The sequence below is a fragment of the Microtus oregoni genome, unplaced genomic scaffold (assembly GCF_018167655.1).
Source record: "Microtus oregoni isolate MIOR12 unplaced genomic scaffold, Mior012 000033F_ref0000390, whole genome shotgun sequence".
Taxonomy (NCBI): domain Eukaryota; kingdom Metazoa; phylum Chordata; class Mammalia; order Rodentia; family Cricetidae; genus Microtus; species Microtus oregoni.
The window spans coordinates 17,874,432-17,899,538 of record NW_024543092.1 but is presented as its reverse complement, the minus strand read 5'-3'; the positions used below and the strand labels follow the sequence as shown (position 1 = coordinate 17,899,538).

Below are 25,107 nucleotides of genomic sequence, written 5' to 3'. Positions count from 1 at the left end.
CTTTTCACATCATGGTTTCTGTTTTTGTGTATTTTCGAAGCGATGAGGGTGACCAAAAATCTACCTCTGGTTCAGCTGGGAATAGATTCCCCTGGCAGAATTCCCGAACCCTGCCATGAGCCAGAGGGAGCACACTAGCTACTGTGTCAACTCCATAGGACGCCTGGGCCCCGTGAACTGCAGCTCACTTGGATGCGAAGAACTGACCCGGTTCTTGTCAAGGGGAGAACCCCAGGAGCCTAGGACGCAGGCACTTCTGGAAAGTGCTCTGTGGGTCCTCTCCACGGAAGATCTCTTAGGGCCATGGATCTCTGCTGTTTAAAATACCTGTGGTCACAGTCCGAAGTTGCCAGGACTTTCCAAGTACCTCTATGATGTTAGAAATGGACTCTGGTATGTGGGCAAGCAAAGTTTCATTCTGCAGAGATCACACGACTGTGTTAAATCCTGCAGGTTGTGGTTGAGGCTGGGCTTTCATCCCTCCCCTCACTGCAGATTGTTTGGCCTCACAATTTTTTTCTAAAGGGAAAAGAATTAAGATTTATTTCATATATATCAGTGTTTTGTTTGTTTTTGTCTGGCTGCATGCATGTATACCACTTATGTTCCTAGTTCCCCAGGTAAGTCAGGAAAAGGCTTCGATCCCCTGGGATGGAGTTAGGATGGTTTTGAATCACCATGTGGTTGCTAACTCAGGTTCTCTGCAAGAATAAATGCAAGTGCTCTTAACCTGTGAGCCATCTCTCCAGACCCCCCAAATTATTGCTCTCTGTCTAGACATGATTTCATAATGAAGCCATTAGCTGACCTGGAAGTCACTTTGTAGATCAGGTTGGCCAGGAATTCAGACATCAACCTGTTTTCTACCTTGCTACCTCACAAGTGCTGGGGTTAAAGCTGTGTGGGCTAACTCAAGTATAACTTTTAACTTTTTTTTTAAGTTTTTCAAAACAAGATTTCTCTGTAACAGTCCTGGCTGCCCTTGAACTCACAGAGCTCTGCCTGTCTTTGCCTCTCTAAGTGCTGGGATTAAAGGCGTGAACCACCCAAAGTGTAACTTTTGAGATCAGATGGAACCTTGAGTACATATTATTAGCTAGAAAAATGCTGACTGGGGAGGGAGTTTTGTGAGGTGATGTCTTTTCTAATTGAAGATGGACATCCTTGGTCTCATCTAAACTTTTGATAGAAAAGAGAACATTTCACTTACCTTTCCCACAATGCCTTGTGTTATGCCTCTTACAGACTGGCTCTGGCTATCCTCCCCACCCCCATTCCGTCACAGGGCAGCTGCAGGGCCCTCAGCGTTCTGAAAGGACAGTCATTCTGGTTTGCACCTGCAGCTTCGTGTCTTCTCTATCCCATGTCCCCTCACTCTGTGGCCTTTCCTCAGGCCCCTCTGTGGGCTGACTGCTCCTCATCCAACTTCGCAGGTCCCCAGGAAACATCATGTCCACCCCAGATACCCCATTATGTTGGCAGCTCTGAAATCCTTGTTTGCTTATGAGCAGACTGGCCCTCTCTATTTAAATTTCCCAGGACTGGGGCTGGAGAGATGGCTCAGTGGTTAGGAGCCATGGTTGTTCTTCCAGAGGACCTGAGTTCAATTCCCAGTACCCACATGGCAACTCACAACTATCTTTAATTCCAGTTCCTGGGGACCTAACACCCATGGCAAAATACCAATGTGCATAAAATAAAAATAAATAAAATTTAAAAAATTTCCTAGGATTGAATTTTACTGCCAGCACTCACATCTCCTTACAATTACCTCTGGCTCCAGGAATATGCACTGCCCATGGCTTTCTCAAGCTCTGTATTCACATGAGTACCCCTGCCCAATTTAAAAATGGACTAGAGATGGGGGCTGGAGCAATGGCTCAGCGGTTAAGAGCACTGACTGCTCTTCCAGAGGTACTGAGTTTAATTCCCAGCAACCACATGGTGGTTCACAACATCTATAATGGGATCTGATGCCCTCTTCTGGCTGCAGGGCAGACAGAGCACTCATCTTAAAAAAAAGTGGGGGAGGAGCTGGAGAGATGGCTCAGTGAGTGGTTGAGTACTTGCTGCTCTTGCAGAGTACCTGGGTTTAGTCCACCAGAGGATCTCCAAATGTACATACATGAACATGGGAACACACATCCATACACAAAAATCCTTGGCTTGTTTCTGTTAAACTTTTGTACAGCTGTAATCCCAAGTTTCTGAGTTAGAGGCAGACCATGTTCCTGATGTGTAGCCCTAGCCTGCAGTGACTGGCTAGCTAGGAGCATATTCTAAAATAATGATTTGTCAAGCCAGGCAGTGGTGGCACACACCTTTAATCCCAGCATTCAGGAGGTAGAGACAGGTGGATCTCTGTGAGTTTGAGACCAGCCTGGATTACAAAATGAGTTCCAGAACAGCCAGGGGTACACAGAGAAACCCTGTCTCTTAAAACAATCCAGGAAAAAAAAAGAGAGAGAAACAAATAATAATAATTAGTCAAACCAGAAGTGATGTCCTAGCTTCAGGTGTCTAAAACAGGTGAATTATTTTTTTTTAATTTTTTTATTATTTTATTGAGAAAAAAAAATTTCCGCCTCCTCCCAGCCTCCCACTCCTCCCCCGTCCCCCCACTCCTCTCCCCCTCCCTCTCAAGTCTGAAGAGCAGTCAGGGTTCCCTGCCCTGTGGAAAGTCCAAAGTCCTCCCCCCCTCCGTCCTGGTCTAGGAAGGTGAACATCCAAACTGGCTAGGCTTCCACAAAGCCAGAACAAGCCAGAACATGTAGTAGGATCAAAACCCCGTGCCATTGTCCTTGGCTTCTCAGCAGCCCTTATTGTCCGCCATATTCAGAGAGTCCGGTTTTATCCCCTGCTTTTTCACAGTCCAGCTGGCCTTGGTGAGCTCCCAATAGATCAGCCCCACTGTCTCAGTGGGTGGGTGCACCCCTCTTGGTCCTGACTTCCTTGCTCATCTTCTCCCTCCTTCTGTTCCTCATTGGGACTTTGGGAGCTCAGTCCAGTGCTCCAGTGTGGGTCTCTGTCTCTATCTCCATCCATCGCCAGATGAAGGCTCTATAGCGATATGCAAAATATTCATCAGTATGGCTATAGTATAGGATCATTTCAGGTTCCCTATCTTCAGCTGCCCCAGGAACTAACTGGGGACCTCGCCTTGGGCAAAACAGGTGAATTATTTAAGCTTGGGAGTTGTGATCAGCATGGTCAGCATAGTGGCCTCATGTCACATATTAGAAAAATGTTGTAAAATAAAAGTATAAGTTAGGCTGGAGTGATGGCTCAGAGGTTAAGAGTACTGGCTGCTCTTCCAGAGGTGCTGAGCTCAAGTCCCAGCAACCACGTGGTGGCTCATAGCTGTAAGATTTGGTGTCCTCTTCTGCATGCAGGCATACATGCAGGCAGAACAACTGTATACACAAGAAAGTACAATAAGCACACAAAGTTCATTGTTTATTATCAAATGTCAGATACTGTAACTGCTGCAGTTGTGGTGGATTTTTGAGACAGGGCTTCTCTGTGTAGCTTTAGTTGTCCTGGAACTTGATCTGTAGACTAGGCCTGCCTCTGCCTCTCGAGTGCTGGGATTATAGTTTTGTGCCACCACCGCCTGGCTTTACACTTTCATCTAAGATGCTGTTTATGCCACTGTGCAGGTTAGTGTGCAGTACGTTGGCTGTAGTCTGTCGTCAGCACTGCACTGACTACAGCTGCGGTGACATCTCTCAGCGGTAGGCATTCTTCACTTCATTATACTCTTAGGGCACTGCTGCTGTGTATTTGGCCCATCACTGACCCATCGCAGGGGTGTGACACATTGCTCTATTACAGTCTGCTTATGACTGTCACAGTGCATGTGGCTACCTCCTGGCAGGTTCATCTGAGGAACATAGAGGCTTGTTAGTAATATCCATAATAAATGAACGCTTTCTGCCCAACCTGCCCAAAACCAGTATTTTGCTTCAGATGTCTTTGGCTGTACCTCTCAGTTACACACTATAAAGCATGGCTTTTCTGTTCAAGCTGACTGTCATTAATACATCCTTACGTTCTAGCTTTATTTCTGCTGTCATGACAAAACGGACAAAGAGCAACAGAAGGGAGGAAGGAGTTTATTTGGCTCACAATTCCAGGCTGCAGCCCATCATTCTGGGGAAGGCAAGACAGACATCTGAAGCAGATAACATCTTACCCAGTCGAGAGCAGAGAAGTAAAATACATCAAAACTGCCTGCTGCACACTTTTCTACTCCCAGAGATACACTTGTTTGAATCCCAGTCTCGTGGGCCAGAACACCACTTCAGCTTGGAAGAGGTCACTGAATTTTCACCATGACAGGATTGGTCTTGATTTGATCAATGGGAAACCACAAGACAACAAGCAAGAAGGGTTCTTTTGAATCAACCACAGTTAAAGTGAGGAGCCTGAAGTCTGCAACAAAAGCCCCAATCACCATCCTTTGAATGGGTCATTTTGGGGTCCAGGCATGATGGCATACACCTTTTTAATTCCAGTACTCAGAAGGAGGAGGCAGGTAGCTCTCTGGGAGTTCAAAGTTAGCCTGGTCTACAAAACAATTTCAAGGCTACATGGTAAAGACCTATCTCAAAAACAAAAACAAAATAAAACAAACAAAAAAAAATCGATGATCTGATAAAATTGCACCCAGAAAGCAAAGACGATAAACATGGAAGTTATGAAAACGCCGCCGTTCACTCTGGAGCCCTTGATGGCTGATTGATTGGATTTCCCTTTTATTTATAGCAGTGTCAGACGCAATGTCTTAGCCTTGGGTGTCTCATTAAAGTACAGCAAGCTGACCACCTGGCTTCCTGTCCTCACTTTGGTCCTCTGATTTCACATACTATAGTGTTTCACTGATTTAGCAAGAAGTGTTCATGGGTGATGGCTGTCAAGCAGGTCATCCTCTCTGAACACACATTGCTATCCCCATCCCACCCCCAATGCACAGGGCTGCCACACCACGAGTCCCGCCCATTCTCTCAAGGCTGTGTAACAAGGTCACTAGAATCCTACAGCCGGATGCTCCCAGAGGATGGCCCAAGGCGATGGCTCCTCCATCGATGTTGACCTACAGGAGGGGAGGAGATCAAGTCAGTCTTCTGTGGACACAAGCTAGCACCCCCAGTTTATCTTTGTCCTCTCAGGGTTATGCTAGCAAACCACCCTTTCAACTCCCACTGTCAAGCTTAAGAGTAAATACTGCTGATGTCCTTGTTTCTAGACTGTCCTATTCATTGTGAACGCAGTTCTCCTCTGTGAAAAACAAATAAGTCAACTGAAACTTAACTAGTATTTGTTCATCTCTTGCCAAGATAACCAGTCTTGGGAAATAACCTCATTTGTTGGTTTTTACAACCCTAAACTTGGATTGTGCAAGTCCACTGGCAAACCACACAATTCATGTTGGTTACCTTCTCTGGGTTTAATCCAAGTTCCTTAGCTATCGCAGCAGACACTGCTGCAAAGGCTTCATTGATTTCAAACAGGTCGACATCCTCCAGGGACCAGCCTGCTTTCATAACCTACAGGAAAGATGAACTGAAGTCGAATCATTCATTACTAACATTAACGGTATAAACTTGAGGTGCTGGAGAGACGGTTCAGTGGTTAAGAATACTTGCTGCTCTATCATGAGGATGAGACTTCAGACCCAGAACTCATGTTGGGTAGCTCACAAACCCCTGCAACTCCAGCTCTACGGCATCACATGCCCTCTTGTGGCCTCCAGGGGCAACTGCATGCTTGCACACACAATAATTAAAAAAGAAAAGATACAGTGATATACATAATATCCCCCTCAGTGATACCCCTTTTAGGAAACTGCCTATGAAAGTAGGTGTGCCATGGTGGTTTCTGTCTGTAAATACAGGGCTGAGGAGGCCACAGTCAGCCTGCATAATGACACCCCATCTGAAACCACTGGCAGTATGGATTGTTTCTATCTGAGCCTGTGATGTTTCCCTGCTCAACCCCCCCCCCCCCAGTGAAGCTGACGCCATTCAAAAGGCAGATGATGTTCTCTAGGTAGATGTGGGGACACACACCTGTAATCTTAGCACCTCAGGAGCTCAGGCAGGACAGTATCTAAAATCATAGAGAGCAAGGCTCAGCCTCAAAACCAAAAGAATATACTCTAAATACCCCTTAACATAGGAAGTCTAGCCTGTGTTAAACACAAAACAAACATGTGTTATGCGCAGGTAATACAGATACAGATACACACTTGTATCTGACTTTTAAAAAACCTAGGGGCTGGAGAAAGACCAGATGCACTTCCAGATGACCCATACACGGTTCCCAACACTCACATGGCAGCTCACCATACAGCCTGTAACTCCAGTCCCAGGGGATCTGGCACCTCCACTGGCAGACATATATACAAGCAAGACACTCATGCACATAAAACAAAACAAAATAAAATAAGATAAAATAAAATAAAAATTGACCCGGGGCTGGAGAAAATGGTTCAAGAGGCAAAGTGCAAATGTTCCAAGGTCAATCCCCAGAACCCACACTGGGAAAAAATGGTACGCTTGGTGGTGGTGGCGCATGCCTTTAATCCCAACTCAGGAAACAGAGGCAGGTGGCCTACAAAGCGAATTCCACAGCTAGAGCGACACAGTGAAAGCCTATCTTGAAAACCAAACCAACCAAACAAAGAACCAGGCATGGTGGTGCTCCTGGGATCACACTGCTGGGAAGGCAGAGATGGGCAGATCTCAGGGCTGGAAAGACACCTAGGCTATCTCAAAAATACAAGAGAAGGGTGCAGCTAGTTGGTTTCACTCTGGAGCTCCCCAGGTCTCACAAGTCTAAGGCAAGAACAATTCCTGCAAGTTGTTGTCTGACTTCCACATATGTCCCAAGCCTACACAAATACACAAACACACACCCTGGACAAGCAGGTCATTCTTCAGTGACAGGGTCCTAGATCAGGTCCTAGACCAGGAGCAAGAAGAGAGGAAAGCCAAGGCAAGGATGTCTTGCACAAGCTATGTCTCATGCTAAGCTAGCTTTTTAGTAAGTACAGCGCCTTATATGCAGCTTCTAGGGGAGAATGGGACAATGGAAAAAGTCAGCAGGAAGCTAACCAAGCAGTGTTGCACAAGTGGAACGCAGGGTATCTCAAGTGAGCCACACACCAAGCACACGGTGGCCTTGGGGCTGAGAATTCTAGTCTCTTCAGGGGGAAAAACACAACTCCTTCAAGGTCTTGACTCCAGCTCCAAACTAGATCTTGCCACACATGTCCCTGGGCAAGGACACAAAACTAGGTTCCGTTTGTCCTATCAACTGGGCATCTGAGAAGCCTCAGAGTGGCCTGGCTCTCTCTCTACACACACACACACACACACACACACACACACACACGTTTTTAAAAAAATATACAATCTTTTATTTTGTATATGAGCATTTTGCCTGTGGGTGTGTAAGTTCACCACTTACATGCCTGGTGAGGGTTACGGATTTTAGAAGAGGGCCTAGATCCCTAGGGACTGGAGTTACAGACAGTTGTGCGCTGCCATGTGGGTGCTGGGAATTGAACCCAGGTCCTCTGGAAGAGCAGTCAGTGCTCTTAACCACTGAGCCATCTCTCCAACCCTCATATATGTAGGTTGGTTTTTTGTTTGTTTTGCTTTGTTTTTCAAGCAGGATTTCTTTGTGTATCCCTGGCTGTCCTAAAACTCACTATGTAGACCAGGCTGGCCTCAAACTCACAGATATCTGTATGCCTCAGCCTCCCAAGTGCTGGGATTAAAGGCATGGGCCACCACCACCTGGCTTTTTTTTTTTATTGGAACAACAATGTGTCTCTACCTTCTCACAAACCCAAAGACACAGTTATATACACAAATATGTGACCCGAAAGTTAGGGAGAGAACTAAATTCACTTAAGGCCTGGGGAATACAATGTTTTCACAAAAGGCAAACAGCAAATAAAGGCTGGTAGAAGTAACAAAATCACGCATGTCCTTACACTTCAGAGTGACAGTGAAAGGGGAGGGGCTTAAGAGGAGCTTGTACAGAACTGCAGTCAGCTGCCCTCAGAGCATCAACAAAGTCAGGGATGAGGTCCACAAAGATGAGGCAGATAGATACGCAGGTGCAGACAATGGTCTCAGGAGTTGGGGAAAGGAGGCTGAAGGCCCAGGAGTACAAGGTTGCTCAAGATCGTCCTGGGCTACACAGAACTTTGTTATAAACATGGAAAACAAACAGCTGAAAGGCTACAGAGTAAGACTCACAGCTTGCTTTATGGCTGGAATTGGTCCTGCTCCCATAATGGAGGGCTCCACGCCAGCTTGTGACCAGGAAACTATTCTTGCTAAAGGTCTCAGCCTTCGACTCTCAGCTTCTGTCTTCTTCATAAGAACCACAGCCGCGGCACCGTCATTTATCCCTGTGAACAAGTGACTTGGTTTCTACAGTGCTCTTCATCAGGTATGTACCCAGGCCACCACCTTTTCCACCTGAAAGCATCAAGTTACTGACAGGTTGGCAAAGCCCTTGCCTGTGATTCATCAGACCGCACAGTGTACTTAGAAATGGTCAAGGTTGCTGGGTGGCCACAGCAGCGGCCTTTAGAACCAGCCTTTGGGAGGCAAAGGCAGGTGGACCTCTGTGAGTTCAAGGCCAGCCTGGTCTACAGAACAAGTTCTAAGACAGGCACCTAGCCTGTTACACAGAGAAACTCTGCCTTGGAAGGGAGGGAGGAAGGGAGGGAGGGAGGGAGGGAGGGAAGAAGGGAGGGAAGGAGAAAGGGAGGGAGGGAGGGAAGAAGGGAGGGAGGGAGAAAGGGAGGGAGGGAGGGAGAAAGGGAGGGAGGGAGGGAGGGAGGGAGGGAAGGGAGGAAAGGGAAGGAAACGGTAAAAATCAAGTTTAGAATATGATATTGACCACACAACACTGCAAGACTCTTCCAAAAGCAATGGGGAAGGGAGATGGAAGGAAACTAAAGAAACAAACCTAGGCCTCACTCACAGATACTGGGAACTTTCTGGAACTAGAAAAATATGAAGGAGGGCTGGAGAGATGGCTCAGTGGTTAAGAGCATTGCCTACTCTTTCAAAGGTCCTGAGTTCAATTCCTGGAAACCACATGGTGGCTTACAACCATCTGTAATGAGGTCTAGTGCTCTCTTCTGGCCTGCAGTCATATACACAGACAGAATATTGTATACATAATAAATAAATAATTTAAAAAAAAAAGGATAACTCTGAAGTCTTTTTTTTCTTTTTCTTTTTTTTTTTTTTTTGAGACAGGCTCTTTCTAGCCTTGGCTGGCCCAGAACTCCCTATGTGTACCAGGTATACTAGGCTGGCTTCACCTCACAGAACTCTGGTGCAATGCTGAAATTAAATGAGTGCCTCTCCATGCCTGGCAACTTTAAATTCCCTCCACTCCCTTGAGACAGGGCTTCTCTGTGAAGCTCTAGCTGTCCTGGAACTCACTCTGTAGACCAGGCTGCCCTAGAACTCACGACATACTAGGATTACAGGTGTGTACCACCACTGGCCAGACAACTTCATAGTTTTATTCTTTCACACATATGTTTAATCTAGGTGTCAAGAAAGGAAATCACTTCATTAAGTATAGATTAACTAGCCAAGCATATAGAAACAATAAGCTTCCCCCTTAAACCCAGATTTAGGAATCATGTTGTGTAGAAAGACATATTCACTTGGTAGACCTCACCAGTTGGTTCTTCCCTTAATGCCCTTCAGAAATCGAACCTGATGCATTAGCTGGGGTGACTGTTCCCGTCCCATCAGAAAGGAAGTAAGGTTTCAGCTTGCCCATGGCTTCCATGTTACTCCCATGGCGAGGAAACTCATCAATTTTCACTTCGGTAGAACCTGCAAAAAGTAAAACCAGTTATCCCCCTGGGATGAGTACAGAGAAGGCAGAGTGCTGGGAATTGCTAGAATTACTGCATGCTACCCCCCCATGAGAACTCTTCATGAGACAGTCTTTCTGTGTTCCAAATCCACAGCCCTTCCTAAGGACAGAGGTTATTAGTATTGTATGCACATGGGTTTGAATCACAGCATTCAGCTGGCTACAACTGAGTGGCTCAGGACTGGGACAATCCACCTTCTATGAGCTAAGCATGAATGTCAGTTATGGATAAGGGAACTGTCTGCAGATTTGGCGTCAGAGCATGGATAGAACCCTAACATGATGCGTCTTTAAGGAACTAGAAAGATTGTTTAGTCTTTAAGGTTGCTTGCTATTCATCATGATGACCAGAATTGGCATCTACCTCCATCCAGCAGCTCATAAGAACCTGTAACTCCAGTTCCTAGGGATCCAAGATCTTCAAACAGTCCCAAGGGTATCCACACACATGTGCATATACTCACAGATACAGATAGACAGACATATGCACACACATGAAAATAAGGTAAGATACATCTTTTGAGAATGTGCTCCCTTCAGAATGCAAGTGTGAGACACAAGATCAACTCTGCAGAGTAGATGCCATTCCGGAAAGGTTTGGAGAGCTATTGTCCCCTAACGACCACAGACCGATGCTCCACTTCTCATGGAGCCCACTGCATACACACTGCAGCTGTGGACAGTTTGAAGATGACAGTTTCCCATGTGACCATATCCCGTGTAGACAGCACTTTCCAGCCAGGTGTGGTGTCGCACCTGTTATCCCAGCACTCAGCAGGCAGAAGCGGGGGAGGCCAGCCTGGTCCACAGAGTGAGCTCTAGGCCATCTACACAGCAAGATCATGTATCAAAACAACATGCTGGGCAGTAGTGGCCACACCTTTAATCCCAGGACTCAGGAGAGAGAATCAGGCAGATCTCTGTGATCTACAGAGTGAGTTTCAGGACAGCCAGGGCTACACAGAGAAACCCTGTCTTGAAAAACCAACCAAACAGGGGCTGGAGAGATGGCTCAGAGGTTAAGAGAACTGACTGCTGTTCCGGAGGTCCTGAGTTCAATTCCCAGCAACCACATAATGGCTCACACCCATCTATAATGAGATCTGGTGCCCAGAACCCTATATACATAATAAATGAACTTAAAAAAAAAAGAAAAACCAAGCAACAAGCAAACCTAACAACAACAACAACATCACCATCAACTCTCTCACATGCCGATGTGTGAAGCCTACACCTCTACAACTTGTAAAGCCTAAAGTTCACATACAGCCCTCCATACCACCCTTAGGTGTCAGTCACGCCTACAAACAGGCTCATGTGTACTGTGGTCTCCATACTCACCTTTCCTGGAAGACACCAGCACTGGCACGATCTCCTTGTCAAAGTGGCCAGCTTTCTGTGCATGCTCCGCCCTGTTCTGGGACAGAACTGCAACCTTGTCCTGGGCTTCTCTGCTCACTTGCCATTTTTTGGCTACATTTTCAGCTGAGGAGAAAAAAGAAAAAAACAGCACTTTCAAAAGCTGGGTTTTTTGGGATTTTCTTTCTTTCTTTCTTTCTTTCTTTCCTTCTTTCTTTCTTTCTTCCTCGAGACAGGGTTTCCTCTGTGTAGCTTTGGTGCCCGTCCTAGAACTCACTTTATAGACCAGGCTGGCATGGAACTCATAGAGAGCAGCCTAGATCTCACAGAGATCTGCCTGTCTCTGCCTCCCAAGTGCTGGGATTAATGATGTGTGCTACCACTGCTTGGCTTCTTTCATTCTTTTTTTTTTTAATTTTTAAATCAGGAAATTTAACATTGATACCATTTCTTGGCTTCTTCATCAAACCTTACCTTTTGATATAATATGACTTAAGAATAAGCCAGTTTAGTTGGTGGTGGCGCACGCCTTTAATCCCAGCACTCTGGAGGCAGAGGCAGGAAGATCTCTGAGTATCAGGCTACTGCATTAATTAGGATCTGGTGCTCTTCACTGTAAATGTCTTTAGATCTTCAGACTACCTGTGCTCCTTAAGTTTGATATCCATTTTTCAATTTTAAGAAGATTTTGATTTATTTTACATGTGTGTTTGTGTCTGTGTGCACACGTGCAGTTGGCTAAGGAGGCCGGAACATGGCCTCAGATGTCTGGCACTGAGCCACCTGACATGGTTGCTGGGAACTGAATACTGGTCCCCTAAAGTACAGTAAGCACTTTTAAACACTGAGTCATCTTTCTAACCATGGCTAGAAAGCTCCTCTCTTCCATCACATTACCTTATATTCCTCACTGAATAATGGCGTGTTGGCACAGGTGGTAACCAGTTTATCTTGCTTATGGATAGTCAGTGAGGCTTGGTGCCCTTGGAGATGAAGTTTCTGTGTTGTTTTCTTTGTTTGAGTGCTTGTTTTGTATGGAGCCCAGAACACCACATATGCTGAACAAGTGCTCTAACCTGAAACTAGCTTCAGGATCTAAATTTTTAATGACCATCTTAGTGATGTTCAGGCAGCTAGTGTTGAAGGAGCTGCGGGCCTCTTCCCACAGCCCAGCTCCTGGCCGCTTGGCTAGCTTATACCCCGAAATAACAACACACAAATTGTATTCATTTAAACACTGCTTGGCCCATTATATCTAGCCTCTTCTTGGCTAACTCTCGCACCTGGACTAGCCCATTTCTAATAATGTGTGTAGTACCCCAAAGTGTGCTTACCGGGAAGATTCTAGCCTACGTCCATCCTGGGTCAGAGCGTCATCATGTCTGCTCCAGAGAGCAGAGCTATCAAGTCTGAGCTCACTTCCTCTTCCTCCCAGCATTCTGTTCTGCCTACTCTACCCACCTAAGGGATGGCCTATCAAAATGGGCCAAGGCAGTTTATTACCAATGACCTTCCTCCATCAAGCTAGTATGAGTGTCTATCTTGAGAAACTAGCTAGACACGAGGTGGCTAAGATCCAGGTAAGAACCAGGACACCTTCCATGGTCTGCTGGTGTTTTTTAGCTTTCTGGGCTGTTGAATCCCTGACTGACACATCCCCAAGACCTCCTTGCATTTGCACACGCTGTCTCTTGTGCCTACACTCTTGGCCTTTTCCTATCACCCTATTCCTATGACTGGTACTTCTCACGGAACCTCAGTCATTGCTGCCAGCTTTAGAACAAGTTGCTTCACTTCTCAGGGTTTATTTAATACACAGTCAAATGTTACTTCTGTTTAAGATTTTAGAAATATATAGATTTATTTATTATTGATGTTTTTAGAGACAGGGTTTCTGTGTAGCCTTGGAGCCTGTCTTGGTACTTGCTCTGTAGACAAGGCTGACCTTGAACTCACAGAGATTGGCCAGCCTCTGCCTATCAAGTGCTAGGATTAAAAGTGCTACCACTACCTGGCAAGTTATATTTATATATAGTAAAAATATTGATTTTTCAATTGCTTCATCTGTCAACACAGGATACAAGGACCAAGATCGGTGGTTCTGAACTCTCCTAATGCTGCAGCCCTTTCATACAGTTCCTCATGCTGTGGTGACTCCCAACCATAAAATTATTTTTGTTGTAACTTCATAACTGTAATTTTGCTACTATTACGAATCGTAATGTAAGTATCTGATATGCAGATGGTCTTAGGCTGCCCCCATGAAAGCGTCTCTCGATCACCCAAAGGGGTAACAACTCTGCTTCCTTATTTAATGAAATGAGGGGGTTAATCCAGAAGATCATAGCATTCTTCCATGCCAAGGATTTATAAGTAGAGAGTATCGATGTACTCATTTCAGTTCTGCAGAGAAAATGTATCTGTAAAGAGAGCACACTAAGGGGCTAGAGAGATGGCTCAGCGGTTAAGAGCACTGACTCTTCTTCCAGAGGTCCTGAGTTCAATTCCCAGCAACCACATGGTGGCTCACAACCATCTGTAATGAGATCTGGTGCCCTCTTCTGGGGTGCAGGTACACATGCAGGCAGAATACTGTATACATAAAAAATAAATAAATCTTAAAAAAAAAAAAGAGAGAGAGAGCACACTAAGGAGAGCAGGCAGTTTAGAGCAGCCTGTATGCTGTCTCTCTGCTAGGCTTAGACCCTGTGGAACTTCCTAAGGATGTGGTACCTTCTACTGTCAGCTTCCTGGGCAGGATGAACCTTCTGGAATACAGTTTTCTTTTAAATATTTTTTAAAAAAAATATTTAATTAATCCAGCCCTCTTTTAAACATTTTTTTAAAAAATATTTAATTAATTTAATTTTATGCTTGACTGTTTTACTTTCATGTATGTATATGTACCATATGCATGCTTGCTGTCCTTGGAAATCAGAAAAGGGTATTGGATCCCGTGAAATCATTTTGTGGGAGGTAGGAATTGAACTTGGATCCTCTGCAAGAGCACTGAGTGCTTTTAGCTGCTGAGCCATCTCTCCAGCCCCTAAACTGGAGCTTTCATACCTACACACAACAGTCATGTTTTTAAGGGTTTTTTTGTCTTTTGTTTTTGATTCCTTTTTTTTTTTTGATTTTTCGAGACAGGGTTTCTCCGTAGCTTTTGGTTCCTGTCCTGGAACTAGCTCTTGTACACCAGGCTGGCCTCGAACTCACAGAGATCCGCCTGCCTCTGGCTCCCGAGTGCTGGGATTAAAGGCGTGCGCCACCACCGCCCAGCTGTCTTTTGTTTTTGAGACAGGAACTAAATGTGGTGTATTTCTGGCTGGCCTAAAAGCCCACACAGTACTAAGAAGAATGGTCTAAAACTCACAGAGATCTGTCTGTCACTGCCTCTCAAGTGTTGAGGCTAAAGGTGTGTATCACGATGCCTGCCTAAGTTCTTTAAAAAAAAGTTTTTAAAATTTATTATTTTTATTTATGTGTATGTATGCTGGGCTGAATTAGCTTATGTACACCATGTATGTATAGTGCCTGTGGAGATCAGAAGGCAAATGATCCCATGAAACTGGAGTTAAAGATGATTGTGAGCCACATGATGTGGGTGCTGGGAACCAAACTCAGGTCCTTTGCAACAAGGCTAGTACCCCTGACCATTGACCCATCACTCCGATAATAGTCATCATTACACTGGTAGCTCAGCCATGGCATCAGCAAAATGTGCCTTTCAGGACGTCACTTGCTGTCCATTCAGGTTCCTAACAATCTTCTATTACTGTCTCACTTTCTTGGTTTTATGACCTTAAAATCTGGTGAAACTCTTTGTCATCTTGTGGCTGCTTTGTATTGTCATCTACCCTCTGCCAGTGACAATGTGGACATACCGTCAGCAGGTGCTATAGGGAACATTAAAGACAGAATGAGTGAGTCACAGACATTTGGAAGGCATGACCTCTTTCTCCTTGCTTGTGTGCAGGGTCTAGCTACTAAAGTCTGATGCTGATCAATGATATCTACAGCTGTAACAAATTCTCTGGAATCAGGTCAAAAGCAGATCACAGGCCACCTAGGGAAGCTCCTTGAGTATTCAACACCATACATATTCCAGGACTCCTTGGGAGCTACTGTATGCCTTAGCTTCCTCACTAAAGCAGATGCTGGACAGGAGGGTAGCATGATGGTCACCAGACTCACAGCCTACACTACGAACCTCAAGTCCCATGCTCTTGTAAACCTTTTCTAAGCCGGTGTTTGCAGCCACATCAGCCTTACCTGTGATGCCCATGTGATAGTTGTGAAACGCATCTGTAAGGCCATCACAGAGGATGCTGTCAGCCAGCGGCATCTCACCCATCTTGACTCCTGCTCTCAGGTGAGCCAAGTGAGGGGCCTGGAAATGGACGTGAAAACAGGTTAGTCTTGGTGGTCATTATCCTCTCCTTATGAATGGTCTGGACCTGACTTCCTCCCTCTTCATTTACCCATCAAGCCCTTCTCCCCACTACCTGCTTCCCCAGGTCAGGGCCTGAAACCTGTTGGCATTAGCAGACCATCCCACCTGCCTCCCCTTAGGAATCTCTTCCTCTATAACTTGTCTATTTCCATTTCTCCCTCAAACCTGTCCATTCTGGGTTTTAAGTCCTAATGATTCCACTTTTTCCTCCTAGATAGACAAGTATTACCTTAGGTGATGGCATAAAAACCCCAATCATGTACCTATTTTAATAAATGTTGTGTTTAAACTGGGTGGTGGTGGCACATGCCTTTAAACCCAGCACTCAGGAGGCAGAGGCAGGCAGATCTCTGTGAGTTCGAGGACAGCCTGGTCTACAGAGTGAGTTCCAGGATAGGCTCCAAAGCTATACAAAGAAACGCTGTCTCAGAAAACCAAAAAAAGAAAGAAAGAAAGAAATGTCATGTGTGCCTGAAGAGACCAGAGGGAACTGGATGCCCTGGAGCTGGATTATAGGCAACTGCGAGGCCCCTGACTATGACGCTAGGAGCTGGGCTGGAGCACGTGTCACAACAGTACCAGCCCTCCACCACCCTTCAATGCTCCAGCACATCTAATGTCCGTTTAGACAGGAGACAGAAGACCCACAGGGAGAACAGTCAGGTTTCCAAATGAACTGAGAGGAGGGTTTCTAAACAGAAGGTTTTTCTAACTTCCAGCATACAAAGGAAAGGGTAATAATGGACCAGGAGTCCACAGAGGCGAGTCAATCATACAATGATATCTAGAAAAGTACAATGATATCTAGGAATGAAAATGACATAATTAAACCCATAATATCATATGCTTATTGTTTTTAAGAAGCAACAAAACAAAAGCCATGCATTTAAGTGGCAGCTCTGGATATCAGTGTTCCCACCTCTAAAGTGGGAATAACAACACTAATTGTTGGGAATAACAACACTGGTTTGTTGACCACACACAACAGCCCTAGGTCCAGGTCTGCACTGTAACTGTGTCTGACCAGAAAGACTCCATCTATTGTGTGTGACCTTCGGCCTCCTCCTAGTGGCTGAGCTCACTAGGATTCCGACCAGTGGCTTCCAAGGTCAGCCCTGGAGCTGCTTCAACAGGAAGAAGATACTGCTCCATTGCAGTGCCAGCTTCAAGGACAGCACTTGGCAAGACAGAGCAGGATGGCAAACCTCCTGGAGAGGGGCAGCTCTCCATGACCCTTGGCCACGATCTTTCTTTTGATTTTTGAGACAAGGCCTTGCCGTGTGATCTAGGCTGGTCCTGAGCTTCTGGGCTCACGTGCTTCTCAGTCTCATCCTCCTGAACAGCAGGGACTGGGCATGCTTCACCATGGGTGTCTTTTATGTGTTCTACCCTCTAGGAGATCAACAAAGTCTGGTCCCTGGGGTTCCTCCCGACCAAGGGCCATGGCAAGGTTAAGTGGCCACCTGTCACTGGACCCTTCCTCACATGGGAAAACATAAAGACAAGCTAGCCTGTCTCCTGTTCCCTCTGTCCTGCTCAGGTGCTATGTGCTGTGTGTGTGGATCATGGTCTCGAGTATTTGTGTGGACTGTTCTGAGCTCTGGCTCCCAGTCTAAAGTAGAACACTGTCTGGGGTTGTGCTGTAACCTGGACTGATGATCTGTGTCTAGGAACAGGCTGCTCGAGCTGCACAGAATCCTACCTGACATGTTTGAGTTCAGTTGCCCTAGGACTTTCAGCTGTGGGGCATTGTCTCTAGAGTTCAATCCAATATGAACTAGGGATTTTAAACAGCAGATTTATGAGCTCCACTGACCACTCTGTTTAAAGAACATTTAGATCCATCTCTCCAAAAAAGGGTAGCGTCAGCCCTCGTGTGGGCAGTGATGGGTAGATTTCTGTGAATTTGAGGCCAACCTGGAATACTTGAGAAGTTCCATGCCAGTCCAAGCTACATAGGACCCTCTGTAAACTCTGGGGGTGGGGAAAATAGCATGGTGGTACACACCTTTGATCCGTGTACTCAGGAAGCACAGATAGGCAGATCTCTGAGTTTAAGGTCAGCCTGTTCTACAAAACAAGTTCCAGGACAGCCAGGGCTACCCAGAAAAGTTGTTTTTAAAAACCAGTAATAAGTGAATAAAAACAAAAGGGGGGAAAAAGAGCCGGGCGGTGGTGGCACACACCTTTAATCCCAGCACTCAGGAGGCAGAGGCAGGCAGATCTCTGGGAGCTTGAAGCCAGCCTGGTCTACAAGAGCTAGTTCCGGGACAGGCACCAAAAAGCTACAGAGAAACCCTGTCTCGAAAAACCAAAAAAAAAAAAAAAAAAAAAAAAAAAGGGGGCGGGGGGAAGACATTTCAGTGAGATGGCTCAGTGGTACAGGCAGTTGTACCAAGTCTGATGATCTGAGTTCAAGCCCCACAACCCACCTGGTGGAAGAGGAGACTCTGCTCCAGAAGCTGTCCTCTGACCTCCACCTGCCTAGGGGAAGGGGCATGTGCCCACTTTATTTTATTACCATTTCTTTTTTGATATTAAAGGTGTGTCCCACCACTTCCAGCCTCTATTATTGTTATTTTTATAGAGAAGAGGAGAATGATAGCGGTGCATGATGGGAAACAACCTACCACAGAAATGAAAAACTTGACAGCGTCTCAGGTGGCAATCTGGGGCCTAACCACGATATCAGTCAGGAGCAGTTACTCCTTTGTTGGACTATCTAATATTTATTCTTTGATAATAAGTAGAGGAGTTGAATTATAAATCTGGATGATTCAGGTGGCCTCAATAACCTTGTTGCCAACTTCATAAGTATGAAGATAGTCTTTTATCGTTTTAATGTTCTCAAAACGTTATTTCCTGTAACAGACATGTTTACTACCTTTTTAAGCAGGGTAAAAAGGAGCTTTTAAACCTTTAAAGTTGGGAAGTAGAAAAAGATAAGATATTCTGCGTAAATTGAAAACATTGGGACCGTGGGAGAGGGTTGGAGAGACACGGAGAGGCAGGGAGGGGAGCAGAGCAAAATGTAGATCTCAGTAAAAATCAATAACACCCCCCGCAAATGTTGTAAAGAAGACAACTCTTAAAGAAAAGTTTTGGGGCATGTGGACGTGGTGTACGCCTTTAATCCCAGTACAGAGACAGGCAGATCTCTGTTTCAGGCCAGCCTGGTCTACTGAGTGAGTCTAGGCAAGCCAGGACTGCACAGAGAAACCCTACCTCAAAAAAGCAAAAGAAAGAAAGAAAGAGAGAGAGAAATGATGAGAGAGAAAGGAGCGGGGGAGAGGGAGAGAGGGAGAGAAGGGGAGAGAGAGAGATATTAGCTTTGGATACTTGGATAATATTCAAATATTTAAAAAGGTTTCTGGGCACAGTAGCATATGCCTGTAAACTTAGCACTCAGGAAGCAGAGCTGGAGAGGCAAGCACTTAAGGATAGCCTAGGATATGTAACAATTCCTGGGCTAGCCTTGGCTACATAGTAAGCACGGGTGAGACAGCAATGAGCTAATCTTGGGGGTTCATTTCAGAAAACACTGTATGCTTCTGGAAAAACAGCTTAGAAAAATCACACCCTGGCTCCACTGCCTGGCTGATGAGCTGTTTTTCATTTCCCATCCAACCTGGAGAACAATGGAAATTCAGGCAGGGCTCCAGGCTGAGTCGTTTTCCGTGTGTCCATCAGCAGCACACAGGACGGTGAGCCCCTCTGCACTTACCTTGCTCATGTTCTCCATGCCTCCTGCAACCACAATGCTGGAGTCACCTATGACTATGGACTGGGCTGCAAGGCACACGGCTTTCAGGCCTGAGCCACAGATCATCTGGCAGCTCCATGCTGGAACCGAGTAGGGGATTCCTGCACCCACACTGGCTTGTCGAGTGGGATTCTGCCCACAACCTGAAACAAGGAACACGGAGGCCTCTAAGCCATCAGGAGAAAGTAAAAGATGTGGGGACAAGTCTGGGCTAAATGCTCTCAGGCAGCCAAGTTCTCACAGAGCACAGATGCCTGCTTCCCTCCCTCCCTGCCACTCCACCTGGGACAGATAACACCTTGTGCAACTCCTAGGTGTTTCAACGAGACGCTTCCTCCTCCACAAGCAAGTTCCCAAAGCCTTAACACAGAACCTTAAGACCTTTCTCTCTAGAGGCCAGACTTTTCCTCCTACTCGGCAAGAAATGTAACTAAGACCAAGGGTGACAGCCAGCCGGTCACATGGCTGTAAACACACGGCATAATTCTGACATGGAGAGCACTTGCTCCCAGAAGCCTGCCATATAACAACGACACTTAGGAAGAAAAGAAAATTAAAGAGGAGAACTATGCATAAAAGCAATGTAGAAAATCGTGCTGGTGTTTTGTCGTAGCTCACACCTGCAACCCCAGCATTCTCTTAAGTCGAAGCAGAAGGTTCACAGTAAGTTCGAGGCTAGTCTGGGCTACATATTCAATTGAGACTTGCATGAACCGTGAGCAGTTCAAGTCAGTCTGAACTACATAGTGAATTCCAGGCCAAACTGTACTACATAGTAAGGCCTTTTCTCAAAACATAAAAACTAAAGTTAAATATATATAATAGAATTAGAACCAACAGGACTGGAGCGATGGCTCAGAATTAAGAGTATTGCCTGCTCTTCCAAAGGTCCTGAGTTCAATTCCCAGCAACTACATGGTGGCTCACAACCATCTGAAATGAGATCTGATGCCCTCTTCTGGGCTGCAGGCAGACACACAGACAGACTATTGTATACATAACAAACAAACAAATAAATAAATAAATAGGGGGTGAGGAAAGATACTCCTTTAAAAAAATAATTAGAACCAACAAACGCCTTTCTGTTGGCATATCCGTGATATCCTTCAGCTGGCAAAATCAGAATAGTTCCTTAAAAGAAGCAGAGAAGTACACAGTCTACTTCCTGTTGCCTGCATATCAACATGTTCCTTCTCCAGCACCATGTCTGTCTGTATACCGAGGTCTGCCATTCTGGTAATGGACTAAACCTCTGAAACTATAAGCCATCACCTCAATAAAATGTTTTCCTTTACAAAAAAAGGAAAGAAGCAGCAGCAGAGAAGGAATGGAGTCAAACCTTTGAAATGCTATCATATCTGTCATTGTATGACGAATGGCAGAGGGGTCCCGCCTTTGCAAGTTTCACATATACCCACATCTATGACACTTCCTTGCTGTAACTACAGTTCAAGGGACTCCAATACCTTTTTCTGGCCTCCCTGGAAACCTGGCATGCATGCAATATACAGACACACATGTAGACAAGACACCCATACACAAATATAACACAAATATAAAAATATATAAAAATAAATAAACATGTATACACACACACACACTTTTTTTTTTTAAAAAAAGAGCCAGGTGGTAGTGACACAAACCTTAAATCCCAGCACTTGGGAAGCAGAGGCAGGCAGGTCTCTTAGTTCGAGGCCAGTCTGGTCTACAGAATGAGTTATAGGACAGCCAAGGCTACACAGAGAAACACTGACTTGAAAAGATAAAGAAATGAGGAGAACTACAAAACTAAACTTAACAAATGCATGTCAAATATCTGTATTTTAAGAATCTCAAAAGCTCCAAAGTACTGAGCCTAGTATATATTCTTCTTTTTTCTGTGCAAGGTATTGAACCCAGTGGTGTGTGCATACCAGCCAAGTGGTCTACAACATTTGCAGCCTTTCCTGGCTTTCCTTCTTAGGAGGGATCATCTTGCTAAGGGCTCAGGCTGACTTCAATCCCATGACCCTCAATTCACAGGTCTCAGAGTGCTGAGGTTATACTCATGGATCAGCAAGCCAGGCAATATAAAACTTTTGTAAGCTGAAGGGACACTGCATGATCCCTTATATTCTAGTTAGAGTAAAGATGCAGTTTGACTTGTAGCAGGCTTTCTCACACCTCCAGCTCTCAAGTCATGACTCAGAGGCTTAATATTAGTTATGAATGCTTGGCCTTATGTATGTATGCATGTATGTTGGAGGGTGCCTGGTACTTGTGAAGCCCAGAAGAGGGTGTTCAGTTTCCTGGATCTGGAGTGAGGGAGGCTATAAACCTCCAAGAGAGTGCTAGGAACTGAGCCCAGGTCCTCTAGGAAAGCAGGAGCACCATCTCTTCAGGCTCTAAGAGAGGAAGATATGTTTTAGAGACACTTGTATTCCTCAGTCTTTCAGACTACTGAAACAGTGACCCCCAAACTGGAAGTCCCCACAAATCCTGTGTAGGAGAAGGAAGAAGTTGAGGCCTGATAGCAGGCAGAGGTAGAAGCTACCTCTTAGAAAAAGATCTTGTGGGCTGGAGAGATAGCTCAGAGGTTAAGAGCATTGGCTATTCTTCCAGAGGTTATGAGTTCAATTCCCAGCAACCACATGGTGGCTAACAACCATCTCTGTAATGAGATCTGGTGCCCTCTTCTGGTGTGCAGGCAAACACGCAGACAGAACACTGTATACATAATAAATAAAATAAATCTTTAAAAAAAAAAAAGATGCCGGGCAGTGGTGGCGCACCTCTTTAATCCCCCAGCACTTGGGAGGCAGAGGTGTGCGGATCTCTGTGAGTTCGAGGCCAGCCTGGTTTACAAGAGCTAGTTCCAGGACAGGCTCCAAAGCTACAGAGAAACCCTGTCTTGAAAAACCAAAAAAAAAAAAAAAAAGAAAGAAAAAGGTTTTGCACCAGGCACAGTGGTGGGATGCACCTTTGATCCCAGAACTTGGGAGGCAGAGGCAGGTGGACTTCTGTGAGTTTGAGGCCAGCCTGGTCTACAGACAGAATTTCAGGACTGACCCCATAGCTACTGGGAAACAGTAAGTGCTTGACCTGGACTTGGTAGTGTGCTCCTATAATCCCAGCACTCAGGCAGATCTCTGTGGGTTAGATGCCAGTCTGGTCTATGGTGCAAATTCTAGGACAGCAAGGTCTGCCACTCAGAGAAACCCTGCTTTTAAAAAAGAGATATCACACACTGTGACAACTTGTCAGACCACGTTGCTAACTCTATTTTGACCCAGGTGATGGGTCAATAGTGGGTGTGGCCCTAACTTGACTATTTAAAGTTACTCTCACTTCTGGACCATGAAGATGGACGTGAGGGCTCAATGGGTCTCTTTGCCTCTCTTCCCAGTTTAACCAAATTAAATAAATTCCCCGTGACTGCCCATTTTCTATCCATTTTGCTATTCCAGGCTTAATATTTGCTATTATGAAAGACAACTGGCTGAACCTGGCTTGAGATAATAATTGTGACATCAAGTTTGGTAACAATGATACTTCATCATATATATATACATACACGTGTGTGTTTATACATGTATATATACATATATGTGTCATGGAATATTATTTTAAGGTGTGCTACTTTAGTTGATACTCTGGAACATTTGTTAAATGATGCAAAGATGTGTTTGATTAAATAAAATTCACCTGCAGTCAGGAGGCCAAGTCAGCAACTAGCTGACAGGAAGTGGTAGGAAAGAGCCAGGTGGAGAAGCTTTTTAAGGAGGGGTGAGGAGAGGCACTTTTGGAGAGACAGGAGAAAGAGGTAAGCTACTTGCTATTCAGCCTCAAACCTTGAATCTTGAGTTAACCTTTAGAGGGACAGAGATTTAGTTAAGTTCCTTTAGTAGCTTTGAAAGAGTGGGTGCCTGAGGGAACAGAATTCCCTCAGGCCCTCGTGGCCTGTTCTCTGCAGATCATGGCAGAGTTGCAATTGCTGATTAGGACAGCTGTGGATTAAGAGGTAGCAATAATTTAGAAAAAGGACAACATTTACAGATGTTGCAAAATCCAGTGAGGGGATCTGAAATGAAAACAATCCCGGCTCCAAGTATTTCAAACATGGAATAGTCAGCCTGCACACCTGCAGATGGGCAAGGTCCCAGGCAGTGTAAGAACAGAAGTCGGTTGTGAATACTAATAATCAAATCTCTACAATCAGTTCAGATGTATGCCGAGGGACATAGGGGATGGCAAGACGGTGAACCCGTGATTTCACGCATGCTAATCACATACATCACCACTGAGCTACACACCCAGACCCCATGTCTATTATCAACACGGAATGGTCGGGGTCACTGGTCTACAACCCAGCAGGAAGCAGAGCTAAAGTGAAGGCGTTCTCAGGCTCTCCTGTCTCCCTCCAGGGAGTGATTAAGCTCCCACGGGTGAGGAACAACCTATCTCGTGACAAGTGGACAGGCACATACCTGTTCTGCTACAGCCATCCTTCCTGCTGCTGGCACAGTGCCAGGCCCACACGCTTTGATCCAATGTGTGGCATTTTAGGGGTGCGGGGGAGGGTCATGCGTACTCTCCTATGCACCAGGCTGGCCTTGCTTCTAACAATGCAAAGACGGCACAGGTCGGTGGTCTGGGATCACTCAGGGAAGAAGCTTGTAAAGGAGGCGGGACAGAAGGACTCCTGGCACAGGGAACTCTAAGACAAGAACTGTCCGGTGGTGTGTGTGTTCATGTGCAAATAAATGGTGTGTTTCTAATGAGCCCGACCTGTCCTGGGGTTACTGAGGAGTTACCTGCCGCCAAAACGTGCCCAAATATGACCTCGGACACCTCTTCTGGAGCCACCTTGGCCCTCTGCAGAACTTCTTTGATGACAGTTGTCCCCAGGTCGTGGACAGGCACAGTAGACAGGGCACCATTGAAAGAGCCTACGGCGGAACCGGGGAGAGAGAAGGCGTGTGAACCGAGGGAACACTGAGGATGGCAGAGGAGGAGGAAGGGGCCACATGCTCTCCGTGCAAAGACGTCTAGCGCCGGGGGGGGGGGGGGGGGGGGGCACAGGCGATGTGGACCTCGGGGACAATGCCAAGGCCTGTCCGGAACCCCTGCTCAGACCCCTGGCTCCCGGCCCCCACCGCCACGGCGTGACCGATGGTGCTTGGCAGAGCGGGCCAATCACGGATCAGGAGATAGAGCGCGTCCCAGAGGCAGCCAATAGGTGATCCCGGCAGAGCGGTGGCTCTACGGCAAGGAGCCAATCGCAGCGCGAGGGGCGGGGCCACGGGCGAGGCGCGAGGCACAGGTCCGCGGAGTCCGCGGCCGGCTGGCCCGCCGCCCCCCTCCCCGTCACGCGAGCCCGGTTCTCGGCGCAGCTGCCCGGGCGAAGGGCCGGGGGCCGATGGGTCGGGACGCTCACCTATGGCGGTCCGCGCCGCAGAGACGATGACCACGGGGTCCGAGCCGGCACTCATCCTGTCGCTCCGCTCCCTGCCAGCTGTCAGCCAGGCGCAGTCTGCGACTGAGGTAAAACTTCCTCCAGTCGCGTAGGCCTGGCTGGGAGGCGGAGCTGGAGCCTCCCCGCCACGCCCCCACGCGCCTGCGCGAC

The 25,107-nt window shown here is 46.3% G+C and overlaps 1 protein-coding gene across 1 annotated transcript; it reads right to left on the bottom strand.

The window, feature by feature from the left end:
• Positions 1–4,099: 4,099 nt before the first annotated feature.
• Positions 4,100–25,060, bottom strand: LOC121466390 (acetyl-CoA acetyltransferase, cytosolic). The gene is made up of 9 exons (XM_041680075.1): positions 24,919–25,060; positions 24,296–24,430; positions 19,464–19,645; positions 15,559–15,676; positions 11,269–11,412; positions 9,762–9,884; positions 8,274–8,428; positions 5,439–5,549; positions 4,100–5,095 (listed from the first exon to the last, which is right to left on the bottom strand). Exons 1-9 carry the CDS (start codon positions 24,971–24,973, stop codon positions 4,925–4,927), a joined length of 1,194 nt encoding a protein of 397 aa, XP_041536009.1. The 5' UTR covers positions 24,974–25,060; the 3' UTR covers positions 4,100–4,924.
• Between the last annotated feature and the right edge of the window lie 47 nt (positions 25,061–25,107).

What these genes read in the sequence shown, in the direction of transcription:
- LOC121466390 (XM_041680075.1), bottom strand. Translation starts at nt 24,973, where the DNA reads ATGAGTGCCGGCTCGGACCCCGTGGTCATCGTCTCTGCGGCGCGGACC. An exon ending in GCTGGTGTCTTCCAGGAAAG is followed by an intron (nt 9,885 to 11,268) that starts GTGAGTATGGAG and finishes TACTTTTTGCAG; the next exon opens with GTTCTACCGAAGTGAAAATT. An exon ending in TTCCAGCCATAAAGCAAGCT is followed by an intron (nt 5,550 to 8,273) that starts GTGAGTCTTACT and finishes TCTTTCCTGTAG; the next exon opens with GTTATGAAAGCAGGCTGGTC.